The sequence below is a fragment of the Scyliorhinus canicula genome, chromosome 9 (genome assembly GCF_902713615.1).
Source record: "Scyliorhinus canicula chromosome 9, sScyCan1.1, whole genome shotgun sequence".
Taxonomy (NCBI): domain Eukaryota; kingdom Metazoa; phylum Chordata; class Chondrichthyes; order Carcharhiniformes; family Scyliorhinidae; genus Scyliorhinus; species Scyliorhinus canicula.
In genome coordinates this window covers 129913104-129927229 of record NC_052154.1, presented here as the reverse complement: position 1 = coordinate 129927229, position 14126 = coordinate 129913104, and the positions used below count along the sequence as shown (strand labels likewise).

At 44.2% G+C, this 14126-nt stretch overlaps 1 protein-coding gene and 1 long non-coding RNA gene across 12 annotated transcripts in view; one reads left to right on the top strand and one right to left on the bottom strand.

Annotated features, from left to right (window-relative positions):
- The window catches only part of saal1 (serum amyloid A-like 1), a 32941-nt gene extending 31712 nt beyond the window's left edge, over positions 1-1229 (top strand). For 9 of the 11 annotated variants that reach the window (XM_038807574.1, XM_038807579.1, XM_038807576.1 and 6 more), the window contains exon 13: positions 533-1229. In XM_038807574.1, the coding sequence (XP_038663502.1) occupies positions 533-619 (87 nt within the window). In that variant the 3' untranslated portion in view covers positions 620-1229. The remainder of the gene's footprint in view (positions 1-532) is intronic. The other 2 variants (XM_038807571.1, XM_038807582.1) reach the window with 2 other exon arrangements.
- LOC119971685 overlaps positions 1-14126 on the bottom strand; it is a 135531-nt gene that overhangs the window by 28170 nt on the left and 93235 nt on the right. The window lies entirely within an intron of this gene.

The following is a 14126-nucleotide window of genomic DNA, read 5'->3' as shown; positions in this document are numbered from 1 at the left end:
TCTTGGAGGGCAATATAGGAAATCCGTTGCTTCACTCTGTCCACGTACCCGCACTTTCCAGTGCAGATCAGTGATCAGAAGCAGCGTATTGCTGAAGATTTTCTTGCCCACAATGTCCCATCAGTGTCTCATCCAAGATTGGGAGGTGGAGAAAACTTTTTCAAAGGTCTGACACCGGCTAACATTTTTGGGGCAAAGTAGAGTAAACTTTATTCCGTGTCCAGTTGTGCCAAAGCTGAACTGAGTGATCTTGATGGAACAATGTAGAGGCAGCTTTCCTCTGAATCTAGCCCAAGTATACATAAAGGAGCATTATGGGGTCAGCTTTAATCTGTGTTTAGTTGTACCCTGCCTGGGAGTACTTATTTTTCACATTTTTCCTGATGTGTGAAGTATTTCACTTCCCAGTACTAACATTCTTCAACTTCATGGGCATAACAATTTGAACTAATAAAGATAGAATAAAATTATTGCATGCATTTCATCTAGTTCTCCGTCCTCTTTGCTGACCGATACATTTAATGTCTTCTAGGTAGAAAGGTTCCACGCCATCGTAACAGAAGTACAACCGGACATGGCTGAACAATTATTACTGGGATTCCCCAATCTCAGATCCTGACTGGGAGCTGTTGCCACCACTGAGGGGGACAATATGCTTTGTGGGATCAGTTGGCCAAGAGAATCCTTAACTGCCTAAGTACAAGTATCTCTGACAAACATTGCTTGGCAACTGCAGCCTTGCCAATTACAGAGGTACCACATCTACACACAGCTGCATTTGGATAGAATTTTAACCACTTCAGTCATTCCAACGCAGATCCTGAGCATCACAGGATTGTATATGAATGAAGATCTTTAAGCTAAATATCTGAGGTTTCTTCCTCTTGCTGTCTCTTGTAAAGGAGGCTAGCAGGTGCGAAATTCCAGGACTGAGTGAAGTTACTAACAGAGCTCTGCTACATCTAGCCTATTAAGAAAGACATTTCAGAAGGAGCTTCATCTTGTTCCTCTATCTATTTGATTCTGAAGGCATTTCATGGTTTTGAGGCTAGAAGTAGCTGCCGCCTGTACCTTCCATCTATGTGCAACCTCCTGAAGACATGATGTGGTGTTGAGCTATAAATATGCACCACAGCACTAGCTGTTGATTAATTAACCTATGCTGATGAACATAACACTGCACAGAGAGTTTACTTTTGAATAAATGTTTGCTTATTGTTTTAACCAGTGGTTACTGAATGTTTAGCAGTTTCATTTAAAAAATTTAACTGGCTGAAGCCTCTCAATGAGATGTTTCCACCAATTTTAATGTTAACTAGCTTTCCATGGCAGATATAGGCAGCATTTTTGTGACATCACATTTTCAAAGACATTTTTATTTGTATATTAGCTAAAAGAACCACTTAGCAACCAGAAGGTTTCAGTATCCATCCCGGGTGATTTGAGTTTGCTGATCACGGCTAGGGAAACAGTTGGGTTGTCGCAATTGGCTAGCACCTCTTAGTAAGGAAGCCAAAATTTAAGTTAACAATGCTCCTCTGCATGGCTTTCCAATCACCCCTGCAATAAAATATATTGAGTTTAGCAATGATGACATCTGCAACTAAATACATCTGGGGTTGGTTTAGCATAGTGGGCTAAATAGCTGGCTTGCAATGCAGAACAATGCCAGCAGCGCAGGTTCAATTCCTGTACCGGCCTCCCCGAACAGGCGCCGGAATGTGGCACCTAGGGGTTTTTCACAGTAACTTCATTGAAGCCTACTTGTGACAATAAGCAATTATTATTAAATAGTCTGTTGACAGTCATTTGTGAAAAATGGCCACTTGTTAAGGAGCAAGAAGGTAACTAGAAACCTTGAACTGTACCACAACAATAGTGCTTTCAGTATAGAAATGGGAAGGTTATAACGTGTACACATAGTATAATAATCTATACTTTCAGATTATCAGAATGCAACCAAGTGAACAGAAGATATGTCAACACAAGCAAACTCATTGGTTTCAGCAGAAAGGAGACCCAAGGTTTGCTCTAACTTCCTATTAATGTGCTCATTTCCAACTTCAGAAGATTTACTGCAGCAGTGTGACATTTTTCTATTTCAGAAAATTGGTATGGTAAGTTTGGTGTCAACATCAAACTGTTACAACTTTAAATCTTTTGTAGAAATTAAATTGGTGGGTAAGAGCTCGTGGATGAGCATTTCTAAATAAAAAAATATATATTTCTGCAGTTACCTCCTGTTAGCTTTTGCCATCATACATTTTAATGCCTGCATTTATGATGAAAATTGTCTATGTAAACTACTATAATTACAACAAATTGACAGCACAGAAACAGGCCCTTTGGCCCAAATGGTGCATAATCAGTGACCCTGCTCCCACTCTACTTCATCTCACCCGATCAGCATATTTCTTAATCCCGATATACTGTTTAGTTTTTAATGTTCTTCTGCAATTTGCCTTAACCACTACATATATTTCCACATCCTCATAACTTACTAAAGATATTCTCCCTCTGGTGAAGACTGTGTTCAGATTATAATTGTAGTGTCAAGGAAATATTTTAAAATACGAGTGACCTGCTTGAGATTTTACGGCATACGTGCACAATGTCAAAGTATGGAATTTGATGTGATGTGCAAAATTCATGCCAGGCACAAGGCAGTGTAAAATGGAACAGGAAATACCTGTGATGAATTAGAAAAGAGGTCTTATGAAGACCTAAATAAGTAAAAGAACTACTTTGAGTAGAAGTAAACTGTACAACAGATCTCCGGTTTGCTCCCTGCCGTGCTGACTTAACGGATATTGACTGGAGTGGCATTTGGATAAATGGCCTCAACATCCTTACGTTTGGGCAAAGAAACACTAGTTAGAGATCCTATTCCTGATAAGTGACTCATACTGTGAAATGTGAGAAAATAATTGAGCTAGTCTCACAGTCAAATGGTGTGCCAGCACTCACTGTGCATAAGTATAGAGTAATTACTTGAGCAAGGTAGAAAGGACTGCCAACACATGGTGGATTTGCATCTCGGCAAGAGTTCTCTCCCTTTAGAAAAGAAAAGTGGATGAAAATGTCTTCAGTGCTGCAAAACTATGTTGGAAGTTACTGCCTTTAGAGGGCAGTATGAGCACAGGGGTTAGAGAGGTGACCCACATAACCTAGTCTTTAAATATTTTTGTCTTTAAATGTTCTACCAAGAAATTCTGTTTTTCCAAAGTAGGTACTGATTTGTGGACTGCATTTCTTCAAACGATTGTAGTCTTTGCCATGAATTGAGCAGTGCTTTCATTGCAGCCACCATGCTGCAATGAAGAAAAGCATTGAGAGCAAGTGAGGCTTCATCGACTCAGCAGGACTCTGAAATAGGATTTTTGTATCAGCGCAATATCATTGACTCTTACAATACTGCATGCCTTTCGGTTGGGACATTAAAATGAGGCCCTGTCTGCCCCCTCGGGCAGTTGTTAAAGATCCCATGGCACTATTTGAAAAGGATGCCCTGTCCAATATTTATCCCTCCGTATCAGTATCACAAAGTAACAGATTATCTGGTCATAACATTGCTGTTTGTGGAGCTTTGTGGTGCACAAATTTTCTGCCGTGTTTCCTACAACAACGCTTCAAATAAAAAGCACTTAATTGGCTGTAAAGTGTTTGTGAAACCCAATGTTTAAATGAAAGTCTTTTTACAGAAGGAGGTCTTTTGGCCCATTGTGTTCTGCTAGATTTTTGAAAGCACTATCCATTAGTCCCACTAAATCCCCAAATATCTGTTTACGGAAATAAATTCAGATGCTTTTGGAAGCTGCAATGGAGTCTGCTTCTTTCAAATAGTGTATTCTAGGTCGTAATGTGCAACACTGAATTACATCCCAGAAGGAAGCCCATCAGCCCATTGCTTCTTTGGTAGAACTGACTCTTAATCATAGGTGTCAGCACAGAAGAAGGCTCTTTGGCCTGTCAAAATCCTCCCTGCTCTCCACAACAGCAATCCAGCTAGTTCCACTTCCTCACCCTTTCCCTCTACTCTGCATTTTTTTATTTCAAGTACTTATCTAATTCCTTTGTTTTTTCCCCTCTCACATCACCTTCGGTTCTTTTGCCAATCACCATTAAATTTGTGTTATGGAGTCATATAATACAGAAGTAGGCCCTTTGGCCCCTCTAGTTGCACTGACAAAAACAACACTAAATCTACACTAATCCCACTTTTCAGTACTTGGTCCATAGTCTTGAATATTATGACATTTCAAGTGTTCATCCATGTACTTTTTAAAGGTTATAAGGTTTCCTGCCTCTTCTACCCTCCCAGACAGTACATTCCAGACTCCTACCACCCTCAACGTGAAAAGACTTTTCATCAAATCCCCTCGAAGCCTCTTGCCATAAAATTATACCCCTTGTTATTGACCCTTTAACTATGAGGAACAGCTGTTTCCTATCCACCCTGTGTATACCTCTCATAATATACACTTCAATCAGGTCCCCCCATAGCCATCTCTGTTCTAAAGAAAACAACCCGAGCCAATCCAGCCCCTCTTCTAAGCTCAAATGCTCCATCCCAGGCAACACCTTGGTGAATCTCCTCTGTACCCTCTCCAGTGCAATCGCATCCTTCCTATAGTGAGGCGACTAGAACTGCACACAATACTTCAGCTGTGGCCTAACCAATATTTTATACCGCCTCAACATAACCTCCCGCTCTTATAATCTATGCCACGACTGATAAAGGCAATGGGGCAGCAGGGTAGCATGGTGGTTAGCATAAATGCTTCACAGCTCCAGGGTCCCAGGTTCGATTCCCGGCTGGGTCACTGTCTGTGTGGAGTCTGCACGTCCTCCCCCTGTGTGCGTGGGTTTCCTCCGGGTGCTCCGGTTTCCTCCCACAGTCCAAAGATGTGCAGGTTAGGTGGATTGGCCATGCTAAATTGCCCGTAGTGTCCTAATAAAAGTAAGGTTAAGGGGGGGTTGTTGGGTTACGGGTATAGGGTGGATACGTGGGTTGAGTAGGGTGATCATGGCTCGGCACAACATTGAGGGCCGAAGGGCCTGTTCTGTGCTGTACTGTTCTATGTTCTTCTATGTTCTAAGTGTCCCATATGCCTTCTTAGCTACCCTATTAACATGTCCTGCCACTTTCAGGGATCTGTGGGCAAGCACCCCAAGATCCCCCTGTTTCACTGAACTTCCTAGTGTCCTGCCAGACTTTGAGTACTCCCTTATCTTGTTACTCCTTCCAAAGTGCATCACCTCGCACTTTTCAAGGTTAAATTCCACCTGCCACTGATCCGCCCATCTGACCAACCTGCCTATATCTTCCTGCAACCAAAGACCTTCTTCTTCACCATTAACCATCCTGCTAATTTTCGTGCCATCCACAAAGTTACTTGCCAACACCCAAAATTCTCATCTAGCAATGATTCCAGCGGTATGCCACTGGACACCAACTTCCAGTCACACACAAAACCTTCTACCACCACCTTCTGTCTCCAACCACTAAGCCAGTTTTGGATTGAACTTGCCAAGTTGCCCTAGGTTCCATATGCTTTAAGGTTCTTTATCATTTTCCCATGTGGGACCTTGTCAAAGGCTTTGCTAATATCCATATAAGCTACATCAACTGCGCTACCCTCATCTACACGCTCAATTACCACCTCGAAAATTCAATCACATTTGTTAGGCATGACCGCTCCGACCAAGTCATGATCAAACCTTGCCTCTCCAAGTGAAGATTAATTCTCTCCATCAGAAGTTTCTCTAATAGTTTCCCTACCACTGATGTGAGACTGGTCTGTAATACCCTGGTGTATCTCTACCACTTCTTGAAAAGTAGAACCACATTAGCTGTCCTCCAATCCTCAGGCACCTCCCCTTTGGCCAGAGAGGAATTAAAAGTTTGGGTCAGAGCCCCTGTAATTTCTTCCCTTTTCTCCCACAGCATCCTGGGATATAACCCATCCTGCCAAAACCTCCAATACCTCCACACTCTATGTTGAGAAATTCACAGTCTCTTTCCTAAATTCTGGGCCTCCATCCTCCTCCCGAGTGAAGATGTGAAGATGCACTCTGCTCCATGCACAGATTGTCACCTTGGTTCCTCATGGGCCCTGCATTTCCCTGGTTAGCTTCCCTTTATCATGGGATTCTCCCTAATCTTACCTGCCAATGCCTGCTTTGCTGTCCAAATTGCTTTCTTAAGTTCCCCCATACACTTTTATACTCCACCAAGGCCTCCGCTAATTTGCTCCCTCTGTACCTGCTAAAAGCCCCTCTTTTCTTTCTTATCCAGTCCTGAATGTTCCTAGACATCCAGTGTTGTCTGGACTTGTTGCTCCTACATTTCAACCTAAAGGGAACACCCCCTTGCCCTGCTGTAGATTTTCCCACAATAAGGTCTAGCCAGCCTACCTTGGCCAGATCCTGCCTTATTTTAATAAAATCTGCTTTCCTCCAATTCAAAACTGTTTTTTGGAGACCATCTTTTTCTTTTTCCATAACAAACAAGTTGTCCTGTGTTATGGTCGCTATCACTTAAATGCTCCCCACTACCATCTAAAACATCTGTCTGGCTTCATTCCAAAGATTTAGCTCCAGCACTGCGCCATCCCTTTATGGACCTTCTACATATCAACATAAAAAGCTCTACTGAATACATTTCAAGAAATCCACCCTCTAAACCCTTTACACTATGACTATCCCAATTAATGTTGGGGAAGTTGAAATCCCCTCATATAATTACCATTTTACTATTTTTACACACCTCAGTGAATTATCTCCTTATCTGCTCCTCTATCGCCCGCTGACTGGGGCCCTAAAGAACAGTCCCAGCATTTTACTGCCCCTTTGTTATTTCTAAACTCTTGCCGCAAAGCCTCATTTGAAGACCCTTACGAGATATCGAGTAAGTTGATGAACGATCTAAGAGTTATGTTGTGATAAAACTGATTGCCTGAACTCAGAGCAGGCTAAAATATACAAATGACTGAGCACTGCAGGAAAATTTCAGTATAGATAATCAAATTTTGTGTGTTTTGGAATAAACCTTGGGCATTTATTGTGTTAAAGGTCAGGACATTCCATGACAAATCTTTATTTGCGAACATACCGAACGAGGTATACAAAATAAAAACATTAGTTCCAGCACTGCAGGAAATTGCTCCTTAATAATGCAACATCACCTCCTCTTTTAAAGCCTCCCCTGTCTCGCCTGAAGGTCCTTTACCCTGAACTGTTGAGTTGCCATTCCTGCCCCTCCCTCAACTATGCCTCTGTGATGGCACCAATCTCACAATCTACCTGTCAATCCATGCCCTTAACATCTCAGTCTTACCTATAAGGCTCCTAGCATTAAAGCAGAGGCCATCCAACTTTGCCATACTCTCTTTGAACTCAATTCTGACCCAATCTTCATGACTCTTCTAAAAAAGAGATGAGACTTGCAAACGGTGTGACAATCACCTGGTTCTCATTCTTTCTGTCATTGGGAACCGCTACTGTATCAGTATAGACCCCATAATTTTGAGTGCCTCCATTGAACCTCCTCTCAATCTTCCCAGATATTGTTATAGCCCTAATCCTTATTTTTAACCTGTGTCCTGTTGTGAAGCATCCAAAGACACAGTCAGCTGTGGCTAACACAAGCAAAGTTTATTGATTCAAGCATGCATCCAGGGGATTGCTCTCTCAATGCAGAGGCGATCCAAAGATACACAGTTTTCGTCAGTTATTTGTACCATCTTTCTGATGCCTCATAATTAACTGACAATGTTTTTATTTTGTATACCTCGTTCGGTATGTTCGCAAATGAATTCAACCCAATTCACCAGTAATTCACTAACTGAGGATTTGAACGAGATTTTAAACCCGCAAAGTAAGGCGAAGCACTTCAGATAGTGAATTCAAAGTAGTTTTATTTAAAGAAAAATATAAATTGGTAGAATTGTAATAAAGAATTATGGAATTATAAATACAGAATTAGTTAATTAAAAATGTATAAGAATTTTAACTCTATACAATTAAACCTCATAAGTATCTCTGATTTATTTCTACACTTAAACTAATTTCAAGTAGATAACCCAAAAGAACATATGCATACTCATCACATCCCAAAGATCTCTGACTTTTGATGGGTGATCAGTTTCATGAAAGCCTGCATCTTTTTACCTTCAGTCAGAATATGGCTAGCTAACTGTTAGCTGTGGAGATGGGATTTTTAACTTCTAGCAGAGGTTCAAGACTCCCTCTCCACGTGTTAATCAGATCTCGTCACCCATTGATTTGCTGGCATATTCTTTAATTTGCCTTAATTATTTTTGACCTTTCACGTAATTAATCTTGATAATCGAATAATGAACTTATTTAATGTTTTCCTTTAATCTTATTTCAGTCGTACAACCATATATTTTGTATAACTTTGGTCTCTAAACTTTCCTCTAATCGGGTTTAAATACATTCTTTTGTAGCCATTTTTAACTTAAGGTTTGCATGAAGACTATATTCCTTTCGGAACATGCCTAGTGTTAACTTGTGTGAGTTTAAAGACCAATCTTGTGATAACACTACTAATTAATTAATTAATTATAAACAAGGCTCAAACTTAATTTTTGCGCTGGGGTCCACCTCTTTGTTGTGTATTCATGGTATTTCTAGTGTTTCCTCACTAGCAGCCTTGCAGTAGAAATGGGGCAAAGAGACCGATCAAGTGACGTTATCGCATCTGCCATTTGCGCTAGCCAACGGGAAGTCTAATATCTCAGATGCGTTAACATCTTCTAATAAAGCTCTTCATTTGCTTGAACCTTTGAGGCCTGCAGACCTAATTTTAAAACCACCACATAAAAACTGGCGGCTAGGTCAGCGAACACAATTTGTAGGCACCTGAAAAAGTTAAACAGCGTTTATAGGCACCCAAAGAGAAAAATAAATAATTAAAATCGTTACTACATGAAAGCTGGTGATGGGAAAGTCAAAGAAAGATTGCAGCCACCGGAGAAAACGGAAATTCATCGAGGGATCTGATGAAAACAATTTTGAAAAGAAGCTCACCATGTGCTCTGCCTGAAACAAACTCGGTAGTTGTGAGTAGCAAGTACCCTGCAGCAGCAAATAGAGCTGGGATTGTTGTAAAACACGAAAGGAAAAACAGGCTGAGCTCAGGTTTGCCTTGTTTTGGGGAAAAGGAAACAAGGTAGTGCTAAAAATTTGTGGCACATTGTGCACACACAGGTCCTTCCATAGTGAAAAACGGCGGGTGTTTTTGACACCTTGGGACCGTTTGAAAATTCAGAGCAACGGAGCTCATATGCACGGAGGTTCAACTATTTTCTTCAAGCAAACGATAGCAGCAGATATAAAAGTCACAACTTTCCTGAACATAATCAGTGGTGGGGTGGGTTGGTGGGTTGGGGGGGGGGGGGGGGGGGGGGCGTTTAACCTGACTGGTCTTGCAAAGCCAGGCACGAAAACCTATGATGAAATAGTGGAAATACTGCAGGGCCACAATTTCCACAAAACCTTTAGTCATTGTAGAAAGGTTAAGGTTTAGGTTTCATAATCAAAACCGATGAGAAAGTGAATTGATTGCACAGTCCGTAGTTACCATGAAAAGACTGACTGAACACTGCAAATTCAGGGATGTGTTAAACGATACCATCAGAAATAAATTTGTTTGTGGTTTAAGGAGCGAAGCTATTGAAAAGTGATTATTGACCAAAAGCAACCTGACCTTCAAGAAAGCTTTGGAAGTTGCTGTATCCATGGAATTAGCAACCAAAGAAGCTCAAAAGTTGAGTTCGAGCACAAGAATTCACAAGATGTTGGCCGAAACCTGAACACATACCCACACTTGTCACAGCTGTGCCAAAACTGAGCCCTCAATAACAGATTGTTGGTGCAAAGGTGACGTGCAGGAATTGTGACAGAAAGGGCTACATTGAATTTGTTTATTGGGGAAAGAAGCAAGCTTCAGGCAAAAGTTGCAAAAAACAAAAGCCGAATAAGTCAAGTGGGGAAACAATACAGGATAAAGCACCATGTGGTACAAAAAGGATGTGAAAAGAAACTTGATTCACAGTCTGAAGATGAAATGGTGGTTAAACAAACCGTTACTGAGTCACTCCATTACTGGAAGGTCAGCTGGTGAAGATGGAGGTGGACACTGGGGCAGCCAATTTGTTGGTACCTGAAACAGTTCCAACATTTTGGCCTGAAACCCTCAACAATAGTGTTAAAAACATACTGTTGAGGGACCATATTGATGCAACAGTGCGGATTTGTTTTTGCACATAGTCAAAGGAAATTATTCACTATTAATGGGAAGAACTTGGCTGGAAAAGATCAGGTTAAATTGGGCCAAACTAAATCTCATGACGGATTCCGAATCAGGTCTAGCCTAAATCTTGAAGAAGCATGACACGCCTTCAACTATGAACTGGAAAGCATGAGGGACATCGGAGTAAAGCTGAAGATCAAGGAAGAAAGTCAGATGATGCTTAAAGGCTAGATCGGTGCTGATTGTACACAATCAGACCTAAAGTACAGGCAGAATTAAAATGACTGGTTAGAACGGGAGTCCTTAAACCTGTTACGTGAGTGATTGAGCCATGCCGATCGTACCTGTGACAAAAGATGGATCTGTACACTTTTGTGGCAATTTTAAAGTCACTATTAATCCTGTACTGTGTGCAGAACAGTACCCTCTGCCCTTGGTTGATTGGCTTATTCGCTGGGTTGGCTGGAAACCAACACTTCAGTAAAATTAACCTTAGCCAAGCATATCTTCAAATGAACATGAATCTAGATTCACAATAGTTCTTGATGATTGTGACACACAAAGGGTTTTTTCAATGTAAAAGACTACAATTTGGCATCACTTCCATACCAGCATTTTTCCAATGAGCTATGGACCAAATTTTAAGCAGATTAGATGATGTCCAGTGTTAATTAAATGGCATCTTGCTTTCTGGAAAGAATGAGTAATAACATCTTTGCAACCTATCTGCCACGCTCTGGAAATGAGAAGATTGTGGATTAAGAGTCCAAAAAGACAAATGTGAATTTTTCCAATCTTCAATTGAATGTCTGGGTCAGGCTATCGATGCCAAGGGACTGCATAAGTTGCCTTTGAAAATCAAAGCCATTATCGAGGCACCTGCACCTCAAAATGTCAACCAAATTCGATCTTTCTTAGGCTTACTAAATTATTACAGAAGCCCCAATCTGGCTACTATTCTAAAATAATTACACAATTTACTATGTCAGAATAAAAAGTGGACAAGGGTGGATCAACATGAGAGAGCATTTGTGCAAGCCAAAGAGGTGCTACTCAAGTCAATGGTCCTGACACGCTTTGATCTAAATTTGCCCCTGCAATTGTTATGCGACGCATCACCTTATGGGGTTGGGGTGGTGGTTTTTCACATAACATCCATGGGTGAAGAGAAGTCAATAGCCTTTGCATCCAGAACCTTAAATACGACCAAATACGACATGCAGATAGAGAAAGAAGCCAGAGGAAATATTTTTGGCATAAAACGTTCTACCAATTCCTGTATGGGAGGAGATTTACTTAATTGACGGACCGTTGTCCACCAACAACAACTCTTTGACCTCATATCAGGGTTCCGTCAATGGCAGTGAGCAGGATGCAGAGGTGGGCATTGCTCTTGTCAGCACATACACAATCAGATATCATCATTCAAACCTTCATGGGAATGCAGATAGATGGCTTCACCCGACTACCCTTATTCAGTAGTTCGCTGATCAGTTTGTGTGGAAACATTTCTACTTTGAGCAAGTAGAAAGAAGCTAGCGTTCTCTATGACGGTCGCCTCGTGCAACATTCAGGCCTACACCCCAGCCGCGGGACCCATCCCTCCTACGCATCATGGACCCCACAGACGGCCGCCCCAGCGGGGGCCTTACCCAGCCAATACGCTTGCGCCACGCGCCAGCCAGCGATCCTCGGGAGTCCCGGATGTTACTTTTGCGGCCAGCAGAAACACCCCCGCCAACGCTGCCTGGACCGTGCTGCCCTTTTAAGGCTTGCGGTAAGAAGGGGCACTTCGCCGCGGTGTGCCAGGCCCATGCAGTCGCCGCTATCGCCCCCACCCCCCTCGTTTATGGACCATGGGCGCTGTCATCTTTACCTCCCCGGACCACGCACGGCCAGTGGGCGCTGCCATCTTCTCCCCCTCAGACCACGCGTGGCCAGTGGGTGCCACCATCTTCTCCCCCTCAGACCAAATGCGGCCAGTGGGCGCAGCCGTCTTCTCCCCCTCAGACTATGCGCGGCCAGCGGGCGCTGCCATCTTCTCCCCCTCAGACCAAGCGCGGCCAGTGGGCGCCGCCATCTTCCCCTCCGCGCAACATGTGCGGCCCATGGGCGCCACCATCTTGTTCAACCCCCGCCACGTGCGGCCCATGGGAGCCGCCATTTTGTTCTCCTCAAGCTCTTCAGGCGCTGCCATCTTGTCTCCCCCACGGCACATGGGCACCGCCAGCGTTCCAGGACCTGTGCCCCCCGGGCTCCCCATCATCTGACACCAGCGACGACCAGCCACAACTCGCCTCAGTGACCATTGACCAGTCTTGTCCGCATCGACCGGCGTAAAAATCAACGAACACGTGATCTCTTGCCCGCTGGACTCCGGGAGCACCGAAAGCTTCATCCACCCAGATACAGTAAGGCACTGCTCCCTCGCCGTACACCCTGCCAACCAAAGAATCTCACTGGCCTCCAGATCCCATTCCGTGGCGATCCAGGGGTACTGTACGGTCACACTCACGGTCCAGGGCGTAGAATTCAGCGGCTTCTGCCTGTACATCCTCCCTAATCTCTGCGCTGCCCTACTACCCGGCCTGGACTTCCAGTGCAACCTCCAAAGCCTACCCCTGAAATTCGGCAGGCCCCTACCACCCCTTACTGTGTGCGGCCTCGCGACCCTAAAGGTCGATCCGCCTTCCCTCTTCGCAAATCTAATCCCGGATTGCAAACCCGTCGCCACCAGGAGCAGACGGTACAGCACCCAGGACAAGACCTTCATCAGGTCCGAGGTCCAGTGGCTGCTTCGGGAAGACATCATCGAGGCCAGCAACAGCCCCTGGAGAGCCCAAGTGGTAGTAGTTAAAACTGGGGAGAAACACCGAATGGTCGTGGACTACAGCCAAACCATCAATCGGTACACGCAGCTCGACGCGTACCCCCTCCCCGCATATCTGATATGGTCAATCAGATTGCACAGTACCGGGTCTTCTCAACGGTAGACCTCAAATCCGCCTACCACTAGTTCCCCATTTGTAAATCGGACCGTCCATACACTGCCTTCGAGGCAGACGGTCGCCTCTATCACTTCCTCAGGGTTCCCTTCGGCGTCACCAACAGGGTCTCTGTCTTCCAAAGGGAGATGGACTGAATGGTCGACCGGTACGGACTGCGGGCTACCTTTCCGTACCTAGACAACGTCACCATCTGCGGCCATGATCAGCAGGACCACGATGCCAACCTTCCCAAATTTCTCCACACCGCCACTCTCCTAAACCTCACCTACAACCAGGGGAATGTGGTCCAGAACAGAGTTCTGGGGCCTGATCCCGACCGCATGCGCCCCCTCATGGAGCTCCCCCTCCCCCACTGCCCCAAGGCCCTCAAACGCTGCCTGGGGTTCCTTTCATACTACGCCCAGTGGATCCCAAACTATTCCCGTCAAGGCCCGCCCACTCATGCAGTCCACCCATTTTCCCCTGACGGCCAAGGCACAACAGGCCATCGCCCGTATCAGAGCCGATATCGCCAAGGCCGGGATGCACGCAGTAGATGAGACACTGCCCTTTCAAGTAGAGAGCGACGCATCAGACATCGCCCTAGCCGCCACGCTCAATCAGGCAGGCAGACCCGTGGCATTCTTTTCCCGCACCCTTCATGCCTGAGAAATTTGGCACTCATCCATCGAAAAAGAGGCCCAAGCTATCGTTGAAGCTGTGCTGTATTGGAGGCATTACCTGGCCGGCAGGAGATTCACTCTCCTCACTGACCAACGGTTGGTAGCCTTCATGTTGAATAACACACAGCGGGGCAAGATAAAGAATGATAAGATCTTGAGGTGGAGGATTGAGCTCTC